Source organism: Temnothorax longispinosus, chromosome 2 (assembly GCF_030848805.1).
Source record: "Temnothorax longispinosus isolate EJ_2023e chromosome 2, Tlon_JGU_v1, whole genome shotgun sequence".
Classification (NCBI taxonomy): Eukaryota; Metazoa; Arthropoda; class Insecta; order Hymenoptera; family Formicidae; genus Temnothorax; species Temnothorax longispinosus.
Window position 1 is genome coordinate 24,170,784 of NC_092359.1, and position 15,963 is coordinate 24,186,746.

At 33.9% G+C, this 15,963-nt stretch overlaps 1 protein-coding gene across 3 annotated transcripts in view; it reads right to left on the minus strand.

The window, feature by feature from the left end:
- Positions 1–15,963, minus strand: part of Cpx (synaptic transmission protein complexin) — a 128,906-nt gene that overhangs the window by 35,527 nt on the left and 77,416 nt on the right. Inside the window, exon 1 of one of the 3 annotated variants that reach the window (XM_071771176.1) lies at positions 4,104–4,254. The exons of 1 other annotated variant lie outside the window; for it this stretch is intronic. In XM_071771176.1, coding sequence (XP_071627277.1) covers positions 4,104–4,116 — 13 coding nt within the window. In that variant the 5' untranslated portion in view covers positions 4,117–4,254. Of the gene's footprint in view, positions 1–3,885; positions 4,027–4,103; positions 4,255–15,963 lie in introns of those variants that run through there. One more of the 3 variants, XM_071771177.1, reaches the window with a different exon arrangement.

Below are 15,963 nucleotides of genomic sequence, written 5' to 3' on the forward strand. Positions count from 1 at the left end.
ACGGCGGGTTGCTGACTACATGAGAATGACTTTGTCGAATAAGCGAAAATAGGAGAGCGAAGACGTTCAGCAATTTTACACGTCGCATCGTGCAAGTGCACTGTTTGGAATTAATGTATGTTATAAGGTTATAAGCATATATTATTCTCGTAGGAAGAATTTTTCAACGATCCTCGTTCTTCTGATGATGCAAATCTTTTCTGAATTTATATATATCGAGTCATTATTTCAGGATATTTCAGGCAATACCATTATTTCAGAACATTATCCAAAGTATTCTAGCAAGTTTTATAAACAGGATGTTTCATTTTGATGGAATATTGTCGAAATTATTAGTAACATAAAAATATGTCTTATATTTTCGTTCATAAAAACTAAAGGGTTTTGAAAGGGATATTCTATAATGGACATATTTTTTATTTCAATATAATGACGGAAGAGTTTTGTATACAGAATTATCAAAATTTTGATCTATATCAATTACATTCAAAAACACTTACATGCACATTTATTGTTTATTTAACCAGTCAACTCTAGCTTTTTAAATGAAAAATTAAAATATAAGCTTGTAACGAAAAACTTTGCTGTATTAATATCTGTCATCTTTCTTATTGGTCATATTTGTCGAAAGGAAAGAGACAAAAGAAGGATGTAGCTCTGCTTCGATCTCAACTCCAGAAGCGCAATAACTTACAACGCAGGCGTGCTATTGCCAATGTGCACGCGTGTTATTCTCTTCGGCGGAAAGAACATTAGACTGTTTTGTCAACGTGTTATTTATGGCTCGTAGTAGTATATTGATTTGCTCATACGATCGAATGCCCCTCTCGCGGACATTTTACGTGCACGCATGCACGCACGTGCATACGCTTCAGTCTTGAAAGAGTAACAATAAGTTTTGTATTGGATGATTTGTTATATAATGAAACAAGATTTATCAAACAATTCGAAATCTTTAATAAGGTATTTAGAAAGGTATTGTTTAAAAATGTATACATTATTTGTATATTCGCTGATAAATACACATACTATAATAGTTCGCTTTTTTTATTTTTACTTGCTCTCTTCTCTCTTCTCTTCTCTTTCTTTCTTTTTCTTAAATTCAATAGTAGTATATAAAATAATTACAACAATTTCTTACTAATATTAAATGGATCTGGTTAAGACATGATCACTGACTTACATGTACAATAATAGACGCCATATCTAAACGACTCCTTCGAGAGTTCCGAAATATTTTACAGCGGACTTCCGACTTTTCCTGGCAAGACTTTATCGCCTGGATAAGACAAACCGAGGAACACGAAAGTAGCATCGAAAAGTTTCTGCTTGAGGGAGAAAAACGACAGTACCATCGTTCAATGTTACGTAATCTTTAATTCAGCGGAAAAACTGAAATACAAAATGTTTGACAAGACTTGCGTTTGCGTTATTCTTTCTTTGAATTCATTAACACGAAAATTCTGGCATTAATAAAACAAAAAAAGGAAATTAAATACATATTTTTCAAGCATTTATGTATATTAAAGAATACATTTTAATTTTTTTACATGCCCGAATAATACTTCATCAGATAGAAATTCTGTTTACTAAACGCGATAAATATTCTTCTCTCTCGCAAAATTTGATTGTTCGATTAAACAATAGGATTATTCGTGAAAACATCAGTCTATACAGTATATAGTCAATCGCCCTTCGCTTCGACATTTCCGCCTTCAATATTTCGTTTATCTTGAAATGGTGCAGGTGTGTCCGCTCTGTTGCATTTTTGAAGCATCGAGGGAATACAGGAAGTCTCAAAAGCACACTTAAAACATACTAGTTTTAAAAATAGTCAGAGACCTTTTAAGGGAACAATATTTCATTGAGCAATTTTATTTTCCACTACTTTTTAATCTTCGATTTTATTGTTGATATATCATTGGTATACTTATAGATAATCTAAAGATATATAGCAGTATCCAAGATTTCTTTTGCAAATCTGTTTAGAGATACACGGATAGATTACATAAATTATAATTATTTTAGATAATTTAATATTTAAATTAGGATATAAGTAATTTTTATAAAATACTAACATTCTCTATGGAATACTTCACAGATTATCTAGAAAGAGATTTTGTATAACATTATTTGTCATATCATCCAAGGCTATCTATAGACACACTTATTTCTTTTTAAATTTAGAAGTTGCATAAAATAAAAGTAGGTCGAGTATGTGACAGCAGTGCAAACCTTACAAAGAAGAGATGCAAGGACAGATGGTACTCATTAGAAGGTGAGCTCAAGGGGCCAAGCTTATTTCGGGGCGGACACGCTTCTAAGTCGATGACGTGAAATTCAATTATGCTTCCGGTGTCTGGAAGAGAATTATCTCAAGAACGATCTCGACATCCATCGACTAAGTTACTCGAAGATTTTCATTATAAATTGAGTTACAGCAGAATTTCAATCTCCACCATCGATAATCGAATCGTAATCGTAATGGAGATGAAGCAAAAGCCCGGTTTTTGCTAATAAAGATATTTCTCCCGTGTAATGAATATCAAGGTATCGAATAATTCTATCAAAGTGCCAATCGATCAGATGATATGAATAAATATCTTTTTTTTTTATTAAAGTGATATTAGAAATTTTTTACTTTTAAAGAGGAATTTATTCATCCATAAAAGCTAATAAAAATGTATAATTGAGAAAAAAGTATTTGCCACTGCTACGACTTGAATCAGAAGCAAGTTCTTTCATTAAAAAATGAGAATCTTCTTGACTATGAGAGTATTTTAAAATTCCTAACTAGTTTTTTTAAACAAAATAATTATTTTAATATTGAGATGGGAAATAAGTAGCTTATATAGGTAATAAAACTTTATTTTTTACCTAATAAAACGGATTTTTTATATATCAAAAATATGTATATTAAATCAGATAAGGAAAGTTACTAAAGGCATAAAAAAATATAAGGCGTATCTGACAATTTAAGTTTAAGAATTCAAATTAAAATAAGTAAAGAATTTAAAAATTAAATGCTGTAATATTTCCTTTTTCACAAAAACTGATCACCTATTCTTGTAAAAACTAAACGTTGTGATATCTTTTTCACAAAAGTGAAGACTAGTATGGTATGGAGTAATACATCAATGTTTTTATAAAAAACGAGACACAACACAACTGACACAAGTGAATAAACGATCCACAAGACATTCTTTTTTATTTTTCACACAAACACATATGTATTTTGTTCAAACTGATTTGTTTCAACTGACTCCAATATTTTTAATACAAACGCACACATAAAATAGATCCAATAAATATAACAATACATTTGTCAGAGATACAAGCACTGCGAACACATGCTTATTTATTTGTCGATGGACTAAAAAATGTCTTTTTTATTTAAATTGCTCGACTGGTTGTCTATGCTGATTTAATTTAAAATTTGTTATTATTTATCATGTTTTAGTAAATAAAACCAGTGATTTCAAAAATTAAAATTTTACACTTAATTTTATTGTATTTTAAGCAAAATTAGTTTCACAAATTTCATATATATGTATATATTTAAAAGAATTTTATTGAAAAAAATAAAAAATAGATGCAAAAATTTGACAAACTTTGAGGAAATAAGTTTAATAAACACTGTTATCTTCATTTTCCAACTACAATGAGTTAATTTGTTAATGCAGATGTAAAGCGAAATCTCAAACATAAATCACGTAATATCTTTTTGTCTAATAGATTGCTTGTTCCAAAAAGAAAAAGAGAAAAAAAAAGGGAATAAAAGAGAGATAGAGAGAGAGAGAGAGAGAGTAGTAAAAAGATTTAAAAAGAAATGTAATAGAATCACCAATCCAATGATTTTGAAATTTTTCCTTTCAGCCACAATACCTTAATCCTTTGATGCAGATGAAGTCTCACGATTAAGAAAGGGTCGAAGACAGTCCCGCCGACACTCGCGAGTTAAATCGTGCGGCCGCGATGAAACATGATTCGTAAAATTTTCTTTTCCCCGAGGGAGCGGATCGATTTCGACAATCGGAGCATATCGAACAAACGAGATCAATAAGCAGTTAAGTAGTGCATGCTTGGTTTTGAATAGGACATACCCAGTATGTCCATGATTGAGTCCCGTGATGACCTGCACTCGTGATAGTGGCGACAGTAGTACTGGTGCCGTAACGGTCAGACTTCGCCACGGAGACTACCACCACCACCACTACCACCGCAACCTCTGTCTGCCCCACCAACCTCTACAGGGTGCGCACCCCCCACTACTAGGGATGGGCGTGCTTGCCGGCGTGGAGGGGCTGGAGGGGAGCTAGAAAAATGTTCAGTTCCTCTCTAGAGGTACCGTTGGTTCCCTTCTACCCCTATCTGCCGCGCAATATTTTTGCCGTCCCTATAACCGACATGATCGGCCTTCCTATAGAATAGGATGGGACGGAATGCGACACCGACACCTCTCGATATGGAGAACGAAGAATGGAATGTCGGTGGTGAGCGACGTCGAGCTTGTACAGCCAGTTAAGCGGCTCGACTGGGTCACGGGGAATAAAGTGATGGAATAACGCGTGCAGTGTGCCGGACAAAGCTGTAAAATACAGATTTATTTTGTGTAACGAATGCTTTCTCAGGCTATGACAGCACAGTGGTGAAAATAAAATCTCGTAAAAATGGCCAAGTACAATTACAAAGGAATAATCCTTATAAAGGGGAAAAATGATGACGCATGCTCTACTGTTTATATGACAGTGTCATGTAAGTGTGATATTATAAGTGCTTGTTGAACTAAATAAAAATTTCATTGACATTCTGACATTCTGACCGATATTTAAATTTGAGAACTTTAAGTGTGTTTCTAACTAGTGTGAAAAGATTGAAATTGAAATAAAAGGATATATAGACAAATAAAGATCCTGTTTTGTAAATATTATATAGTTTATAACAAATTTTACAAATGTGCCCTGACTCGTGTTTCTCCCGAAACAATTATTTCAAAGAATTAAAAAAAAATAGGTTTGCGTGAGTCTTTTATCACTAATTGTGTCAACTTTTTCAAATCAGTCAAGAATTAAATAAGTTTTATTTGTTAAGCTTCCAATAAGCAATATATTAGCAGTACTAGTAATTTGCCCGCAGATTCGAACAGATTGCGGTAGATAACCATCAACTGCGTCCGCATTAAGCTCGTGTTCTAGTGGCAGAATCTGTCGACATAATCTGACAGCAGACTGCCAGCAGAAACCGAGCAGAATCTATCATTTTGTAACCATTTAAATGATATGTTCCATTTAAATGGTAGATTCGGTTTCTGTCGTCATAATCTTTAAGTAAATTTCGTTATGTTTCTACATTATGTCGACAAAATTTGTAGTAAGCACTTTGCAAAATCTGTTTTTGATAAATCTGACTGTCTGGACTATATACATAAATGTTCAAGAGGATAGAAGAAAGTTTTTGAAGTTGATACATATATGATTCGAAATAATAAAATAGGCAAATGAATATATATGTATAATATATAAAACATTTAATATAAAGTCCTCAAAGTTTCTAAGTTATAGAATATAACAATTTATGAACACCATTATATAAGTAGGTTAGCAGAGGAATGGCTGATAACTTAGTGTTGTGAGGGATTATATTGTTGCGTTACACTGTTCAGTATTATTGTATTCTTTGTTTGTAGCCGAGAAGAAGCGAGTGAATTGTCTACCTTGTATAAATATTTGCAAACGAAACTTCTAAGAACTACAGTGATAAACATGGCAGTAGTACTTAAGCTGCTTCAGGACTATGAAACAATGTGGAACATGAACAGAAGAAATAAAAATAGCCAAAGAATAAGCTTCGTTTCTTTTTGTAACTTTACTAGATATTTAAATAATCAAATGGTTAGTAAAAATTTATTTTAAATTTTCCAATAATCGAATATGAAAATTTAAATGTTTTCCTTCCTTTTGCATTTAATTTACAAATATGAAACAATAATAGAAGCGTCAATTTCATTTTTTATAAATCACTACATATTTTATAACTTCAATAGATGTTCTAAATAATTAATAAATCTTTAAATTTTTCAATAATTAAGTAGGACGTACGATTTCCAAGTTTCTTTACTTATGTATATGCAGATATCATTTAGGGATCGGACAGAACAATTTTAGTATTCTCGTCCAATTTTAAACTCTTTTAGGTAATTTAGGATTTGGTCCCACTCTGACCTATCGTGCCCAAGGTATGACAGATGTTCACCAACGATATCTCGCAATCGACCTCCGGTTAATGGGTCGTAGGTCGCAGACCCTATTAACTACTACCCGCGAGTAAACCCAATAAATTATATCGCTCATTAAGTGCGCCCTACACGTGGGAATATTCCTTAATGGCTTTCCGCCTTCACTCGGAATACTTGCGTGCAAATGATTCGCGCTTTGCTAATTGCAATTTCTCCCTTCTACAAAAATGATGTATTCTTGCTTCCATCTTTGTGGAATAATTTAAGTGTAATATATTTATACATTTAATGTTAAAATTTTAGAAATAATCAAAAATAATGTAAATTTTTGTGTTTCTAAAAGCATCTCAATCTGTGCTTTAAATTATAAAGAGAAATGAAATGTACTCAGAAAATTTATTCGCAGGATATTCTATAACTATGATACAACTAAGGAGAATAATGATTATAGATATAAAAAATGTAATCAAATTTACAATAAAATTTTTTCGTACAAAAGCTACGTTTTTGAGAAAATTAATTTAAAAAATTGAATAAATGTCCTATCTTTCCATTTCTGCTATCAGTTACAACCTTGTATATGGCTCAAAAAGACTTGGAAAAGTCACCTTTTATCTTGTTTCTTTTGTACAATGTAATATCTATGCTTTTAGCCAATTGCAACCGGGAGAAAGGAAAAGTCATCCATAGGAAACGATCCTTAACAAAGGTCCCACTATCGTTTACTTCCTTTTACGCGTTTACGTATCGTTCGTACTTGCTGCCACCCTGCTTGACTATCGGCTTGATAAATATGGGCGGCTGTTGAATAATGCAACGGGTGCTCCGGCAGTAAACAAGTAACGCAACACCGCGGGTTACTGATTCGCCTAAATCACTCTGACCGACCTTCTCGCTCGCTTATGCGACTCGCCGCCACATTTTCCACAAGCTATCTGGCTTGATACATGTGTTTTGTAATGCGAGCATGTTTTGCAAGACACAGATAATTCGCAGAATAAAGAATCTCGATTAAAAAAAAAAAAAAAAACAGAGAGAAAATAGAAAATTATAAGTAGGTAATTGTGATTGTGAAGGAAAACAAACATTTGAAGACCGTAACTTAATATAACTTTGCTATTAAAAAACCAACGTCTTTCTTTTTCATTATTTAAGATCCACAATTACACATTTATCTAATATTAATATTAATCATTAACTCGTATATTGGTCTGTCGAAGCATTATTCAATTCAGGAAATTGACAAACAAGATTTTTGTAAGAATGGATACAAAGAAATTGAAAGAGTAAAATAATGTAATGAATAAATCGCGGTATTTCAGCTAATAACGATGAAAAGTACAGACACGCGATCTGTGTGTTTGGTGCAGGTTATTCCGTTAGTAGCGTTTAAGCACGCCTTGATGGCTTCAATCACGTCAAATGCGTTGCGTTTGATTGCGTTCGAGAATTCCGACATATGCACGTGGCTTTATATACACACACGTGTGCTGGTATAACAGTGGAACATGCGGAGATTTGGTCAGACGCGCGCGAAGCTTTAGGGAAGCAATTTCAACTAAATATTTAGAAACTTGTTTAAAGAAAGAAAGAAATACAAAATTGATTATTTATGCAGAAGGGATATTTTTCATAAAGAAAGTTAACCTCCGTATAAATTTTGATGCGGAGCAGAATATAGATATGATGATAATGGAAAAAATTATCTTGATTAATAAGAAAATTATTAATAGTAATATAAAACATCGAGGTAACAACATTAATAAAACTCCATCAAGATGCCATGCATACATAAATTTCTGTAGCTCGAGCATTCTGTAGCGCGATTTACGCAATAAAGCGCAATATTTCAGCGCTTCTTTATAATCATTCATAATTCTTAATTAAAAAATATATGAGTTTTTCAAAATAATTAAACTAAGATATTTTAAAAAATATTTAAAAAAATAAGTAATCTTGTAATTACAATAAGTAATCTTGAAATTTACAAAATAAATTAGCAATGGCACAAACCGCTAGAATGGCAAATCCATCAAATTTTTCCAATTTTATGGGATAATTCGATTAGGTAACTCAATTGTCATATATTTACTTATTTACGTAATTGCAATAAATTTCGTTAAAATCGATGAAAGAGAAATCTGTCTTTTGCATAATTATCAGGATTAAGAATTAATTCCAAATTTTAAAGACTAAGAAGTTGCATTTTGTAAAATAAAATGTCCCAAATTTTTTGCCTTTTTTCATTAATATTGTTCCAACGTATACTTATTCCATATTAATACTCAGCGAGTTCACGTAGCTTAGTTCCCGTCTTGTATTCATCTTTGCACACCAGTGAAGGAAGGAAGGTAGGCAATCTCCGAGGGAGGAATCTCGAGTCGGCAGGCTTTCGCGCTATAAAGTTGTTCTTCAAGTATTCCTATATCGCCCACACCGTTGGTATGCCAATATAGTGCTCGCCCTTTGTCACCCCCCTCATTCCCGAGAGCGTGCTCTCGTCGACCACTCTCGTCACATCCCTTGCCGTGCTGCCATATTCCCTCATCGACCAGCAGAACGTCCCCTGACCCTCTGCATACTCCGTTTCGCACACAGTGGTATGTTCGCATGCCAGGGATATAATGATTGGCAGCGGACTGTCTGCAGTCCGACCACGACTATGTTCCCTTCTCACCCACAGTACAATGTTTGTATGAGTAAATTAAGTTCGACAAATTAAGAATTGGACAATTAGTTAATACGATATGTTATTCTTTCATTTTTTACATAATTAATGTTATGTGATTATTTCCCTCCTTCTCAAATCTTTATTTACGTAAAAAGAAACTCGATTAATCAGTATATTAGTGAATGACATAAATACACCATAATATGAAAACAAACGAAGTGTGTTGTATGTACGTAAGGCGCACTGTGAAGACAGCTTAATTTAACTCGCAAAATATCATATCATATAATGGCAGATTCTTAATTCTTAATAAAATAATAAAATATTTTTAATTTTTGGTTGTATGTTGACAGGAAACACAGCAATTATTTTTTAAGAAAATTCTGCGACTTTCGTAAATTCGCGTTGTTATCGGTATTAATAATGGCGAATTAGCGGGCAACAACGATCTATGCGACGTGGCAACGAGCTTAAGTTAAACGCATGGTTGCTGATAAGGCTCGTCGTAACGGGTACTGGAAGCCAACAGCGTCGCCTGTGCTATGAGAATGTATACTCTGCAATTCACGCCTCGAGACATATATACGCCCCTTCGTTTGATTGTAAAATAATGACGTCACTATGTCTTTCGATCGTAAAAGAAATATCGTATCGTCGATTTTACCCTGTCTGCATTTTTACTTTAAACAGCTATTGCTCACGTTGATGTTACTGTTAACATCGTGTATGTGCTGTAAATTATATATTATTAATAATTCAATCTTTTTACATAACGTATAGCGTCTCTCTCTCTCTCTCTCTCTCTCTCTCTCTCTCTCTCTCTCTCTCTCTCTCCAGATTTTTTATTCAAAAAATCTATAAATTATAAAAATTTGAATTATATTATTATTTATAATGAAATTATAAAAAGTAGAATATTAGCTGTCAATGTCATGTAAGTTAATTTATGTGCCAGCGCACAGCACCATTCGCTTGTGGTTTTCGCAGGGCTGTAGAGAGGCGACAGGTTTTGACGTTAATATGATGCGGCCGCCCGCATGCGAGATTGACACATTCTGTAGGCTTAATCGGCTTCTCTATGCCGCCATTAATAGCGCTTGATCTATAATCGTTAATCCGCATTGTACGCTTTTTGCGCGACTACTAATTCTCCCGAAAGCTATTTGTTCTATTGACATCTAAATAGCAGCGGCCAAGTAATTTCACGTTTAGGATTAGTCGAACTATTCACCTCTTGCCTCGCCTGCAAGTCTCTCCAACTACTTCCAGTCAGGATCATCTTTAAGGAGGGCTCAATCATCCGTCTAATTACCGTTGCTTCTCTTTTTCTCGCTTCCAACTCATTCGCTCTTCTCTCCCGTATCCTCCTTCGTCATTCACTCTGAACTTTTGCGTCTTCAATTCCCTCCTTTTGTACTTCGAAGGAGGTTTTCCCCCTTTTGTACTTTGATACTTTCTTACTAACGTAGCCCAGTCAAATACACGTCTTGTTCAAATAAATTGCCATTTTAATTTTATTTCGTTCATCGTTTTATAAATGAAAAATAAAACCGTATATTTTCTTATCAAACGAACAAATCGTAAGAACTAAAATAAACAAAATGTTTATATCAAAATGCAAAGATTTAAAACAAAGATGTATAATAAGTTTGTGATATTCTATACCAAGGTCTCATTAAACGAAATTCAATCAATCACTCACAAACCAGCTTAAGAAGATTTAAGGAACGTCTATGTATTCTATATCTCTATGTACACTATATCTCTTTGACAAACATGTATCTTATGAAAAAAATTTAGACAGACTGTTTTAGAATGCAACAATTAAAACCATTTATAAAAAAAAATTGATCAATCTAACAAATGAATAATTGCAGTTATATTACGCTGAGAATAAGCATTTATAATAAAATATATGAAAGTGTAAATAAGTATAAGACAGGAAGTAAAAGAGCGAGATTCAGTGGAAACGACTGGATAGAAGGATCGCGTTGCGCCGCGCGTAAAGTTAATAACGGCTCAAGCGCTTGAGAATAGAAACCACGAATAGTCCACTCACGTGCGTGCGAATAAGGCTACCACCCGGCTGTAAATCAGCCTTAAACCTGGCTGGGCAGCTTACAATCAAATGTACTTAGCTAGCCTTACCCGAAGCGGACGGATAAAGTGGCGAAAGACGAAAATGGAATATATCCACGATCATAAAGCGCACATACCTACCACCTAACTTTTCTCGCCTCCGCCCCACCTATTCCATTCTTATTCCCTTACGCTATCGCAGCTTTTACTTCCAGAAATCACATTCGTAATACGTCGTCAAAGAGAATTTCTCGCAGGATTCCAATAGAATCGCCTTTAAATATGCATGCATCCATACATCAGAATTCTATAGGTATAGGTGAAGCACTCCTTTTGTCACGCGCTTTTGGCCCAATATCGAAAAGCATATTGTCTGCATCGTTAAAGTATATCCGTACTTGCATGTATTTAATTTCTCAATCATATTTTATAGTAATGTGCGCTGTAAAAAAATAGAATAGGAAATATAAAGAAAATAGAAAGCATTACCAGAGACAAATTGATGAAAATTGGAAAGAAGCAATTAATTTTTTAGTTTATAACAAAAACAGTATTAAACATTTTCAAAGGCTCTATAATTTAATTAATTGACAAATATTTATAAATAGAACTATTTTGAAAGTCCTTTGATAGATTGAAAATCTGAAGCTACAATTTTAACGAGTTTCATCCAGAGATTAAAATATCTCTTAAATTCAAAGATTCGAATTTTTTGTTAGATATTTTGTCCTTTTCCTTTCTCTTCTCTCATACGAAGATGTTACATCAGCTTTATACTGATCGTTCAGTAATAATAATTTCTTAAAAGGCCTCAAAGCTATTATCGTGTAGAAAGTTAATAGGATTAGCTTCCCAACATTGTCTCTAAATTGTCATATGTTTTTTCGGCAGAAGATTTCGAAGGACTAACGCGATAATGGGGATTAGGAAGGGCCGTTTTGAGGGTTGTACTAACTTAGATAGAGTACGTTGACTGGTACGGTTTCAAGGGGACCCAGATTAGAAAGGTCTAATTGCTACTTAATCTACCAGTGAATATATATCGTTATCAGCCCGCATGCGCTCGATCTACAAATCTACACAAAGCAAATCTCGATGTAAACACGATACGCAGTCCTTTGGAGCAAGATAATGTCGATCATCGATCTAATACAAGAAGAAATTAACCATCCACACAAAATAAAGCATCTTCTGTGTATCATACGACACATATTGTATAATATTTATCCAATAATTCCTGAGATGAAAACTGAAATTTATTACCCGGAGAAGCAGCGCGTTAAACACATATATAGAACTTACGCTTAATCTCCATTTTGAAAAGATTTTCCCGCGGCTAATGTCGAAAGCATCGCGTTTTCCGTGCATTACAGTAGAAATTAAGCCATCTAACACCATACCCATATTTTTCGTGCTTCTTTCTACTTTCACGCAGGACGTTATGCAAAGTTCCTGCTAGGATTCCTTTATCACTTTTCCTTCTAACGACTCTTTCTTCGCAAATCTTTTCGCCGCATCGCCATTTTTAAGGAAACTATTTCCATATCTTTCTCACCCATCTCTTCCTCGTCCGTTGTCTTCCTATTTTGTCCATAACGGTATGGACGATCCGTTTTCGCGATATCACGTATCGCCAAGTTCCTTCCGACTACTTATTCTCGCACGTTTACATATATGATAATAGTTGTACAGGAGAAAAGTATTAAATATACCTAGAATAAGATTTATAATTTATTCTACAAATTTTTTTCAACTTGATTAAATTTATTTTAAATAATTGTTTAATTATCTCATAACAACATTTATGCATAAACATTATGCATGAATTATAATCATATTCATAAATAACAGGTCAATATTATTTACAACTGTTACGGTTGGAAAGTAAATTTGAATACATCTGCCGATTGTTTGTGTGAATTTATGCGAGTCATCGAGCTGTCATCATTAATTGATTAATTGATCAATTCTTTTTCGAGTAAATATAAACATACGGAAAATCTCTCTTCCTTTTTTGATTAATATTATGAAAAAGAGTACATCAACTGCAACCAAATCATATATTTCTTTCAATAAGGAGTCTAGAAGTATATATGCTCAGGATATTTTATAGAGATCTGCGACATCACCCTTAAGCACTCATCACGCAAAACAATACATTTATCTTTTCAACAATGATGTCATAACAATGTGATGAACAAAAAACTCTGTGGATAAAAATGACAGAGGCCAATCAACATCTGACGATAGCTCCTGCGATCCGAGGGACGTTATCGCACAAAGCCCGTTTGCCAAGTCGTGAAGAAAGATGGATAGTTTTCATCGTCCCGCTCCATAAATTCTCGTGAGAGAATCCCGCGCGGCGATAAAGAAAGAGAAAAGGAGATACCATAGGGAACTGCCATTTTCTTTTGATCCGTGAAAGAAATTGGAGAAATATTCATTTCTTGCATGTTTTATCACAGAGGTACGTGAGGAATTGAATAAGTTGACAATAAGATCAGGTACTAATTATAATTATAATTAATTGTAATCGAGGCAAAATTTGTAGAAAACACTTGGCAAAATCTGTTTTCAACTACCCGAGCTACTCGAGCTATCTGAGAATTCTGAGCCTGTATAATGAGCGCAATCTTGACCTTATGTCGGATTACGACCCGAAAACTCGGACGATAAAGGGGCGCGTCGCTAGAAGCCCGGGTAACCTCGATTTACAAAGTACGTAGCGGGGGTGTGGAAGCGAAGGATAGATTTTGGCCGGATGCCAACAACGGCACTGCGGATATCGATGGTGACACTGCGCGATGGTGGGGCTTCGCTCGTTCGTTCGATTGCATGGCACCCACCAGAATCTACCAGCCCAGAATAACTAGTTCGTTTAGATAATTATTTATATTATAATATAATAATATTGTTATCATATAGATCGCTATTTATGTACACACACAGAATATCATAAAGGGTTGAAGCATAAAAACAATAGACAGAAAAATTAACGAGAAACTAAGTACTAAAAATGCATACAATTTTTCATTTTATTTATATTCAAAATGCGCTGTATCTCATGCGATCGGCTTATAGTCGCGCAATGAGATAAGAATAGAAAGTTGATCTATATTTGTTACGAAGAATAAAATGATTAAAATATATATGTATATAACAAAAGGAAATGTGATAAGAGAGAAGAAGACATTATTCTGTCCAAATAAAAATAAAAATCCGGGAAGATCATTATTGTCTTCATAACAAATCAAATTTTTTCTCTTCGACAAATGGAAAAGGGAGAAAGTGGAAGAAGGAGCTCAATCAGCTGATCGCAACAATATAACAACAAAATGAATATGACAAAGTCTCGCGGACCAACTAGAAAGGCTTTTGTCTTATCCTCACGTACCAGAACCCAGCGTAAACATAATAACAAATCTTCCACTCACTTGAGGCGATATAAACCTCAGCAATGGATATTAACGTTGTCGGCAACGTCACAACGTCGTGTCGCTACATTTGCTTCTCAAGTCTAGTTAACGCATTATAGCTCTTTGTGTGCGTTGCGCGCGCGTAGTCGTCACGTATATTGTGAACGATGCGTTTTGTTATGGCGATATTAAGGCGCTTTCGTTCATTCCTGCGGAAACGCGATAGCTTATGCGACAGCCCATGTGGATATACGCCACTTATACGCGTCCACACGCTTGACTGGGCGAATCGAACGATAAATTATATTTTCTGGACCGCCACGATAGTCGATGTGTTCGATTGGCTGATCATACGCCGTCACTCTGATTCTCTTCTCGCCAGATTTCCTCTTTGACGCAGGTCGATTTCGGCATGAAAATTTTATTTACTTCCTTCACAGCGGTTTTTTCCTTTTCAATCTTTCGATATGTTTCAAATATAATCCACTCCAGTTTATAAATATATTCTATATAGCAGCGTGATAAAAATTACGCTTTAGTTTAATTTGCTCAATTGATATCAGTTTTTTCTTCATTTTTACTCGATATCAATGTTTTTAAATATAACAAAATGCTATGCCATTTTCGTTTATCATGAAATTTGTTTCAATTTTACATTATTTTGACACTTATGCGATTATTTTGTTAGGCACTTGAAAAATTATTTAAAAACATGTTCCATCAAGTGTAACAAATATATTGACAAAATCATAATAACTTTGTCCAAAGTTTGATGTAATTACAATAATTACAATTATATAAAATAACATATTACATTATGGCCTTTTAATCCGATTAGGTTCATATGAATAAGGTAGCATTACCGCAAGAGTTCTATTGACTACTCGGATTCTATTCTCGCGGATGCTCTTGCACTTGACGCATAACGAGGCCGTTAATCCCATTGCGGAAACTTTGCCGGAATTTCTCAATGAAAGAAATATATCTACTCGCGAGATAAAGCCATCGAATCGGACATTAATTTGCAGAGGAATTGAAAGCGATGGCTCGCTATCTCACACTTTTTCTCACACTTCCTTCCCTTCACTTCAGTCTCTTCTCCCTTTCGTGCTCATACATTTCACTAGAAATCCATTTAAACTGATAAAGGATAACTCTCCTTTGATAAAATGAGAAAGAGGAGAAAGCGCGAATAGAAAAATAAAAATGGTGGGTTAAACAAAAGAAAAGAAACAAACAAATGGTTAGAATAATAATAATAAGAAAAAGTTTGTATTTACGCTCGATATTCACTCTATTTCTGCGACAACTCCATAAATTCTTCAAAGATAAAAAATTTTACTCCATAACCAAATCTAAGTGAACTTTAGCTTAATAAAATCTTATACTTTAAAAAAATCGGTGTTTAAAAAAAATATATGTATTATATAAATTTTTTAAAAATAAGAATAGGATGTGATGATATTTCTTCAAATTTTTAATAAATAAAAATTGATCTAAAGTTCTGCAAAAAATTCACAGATCAGAGAAAATGCAGTAGATACGGAATATTGTGTTAATAT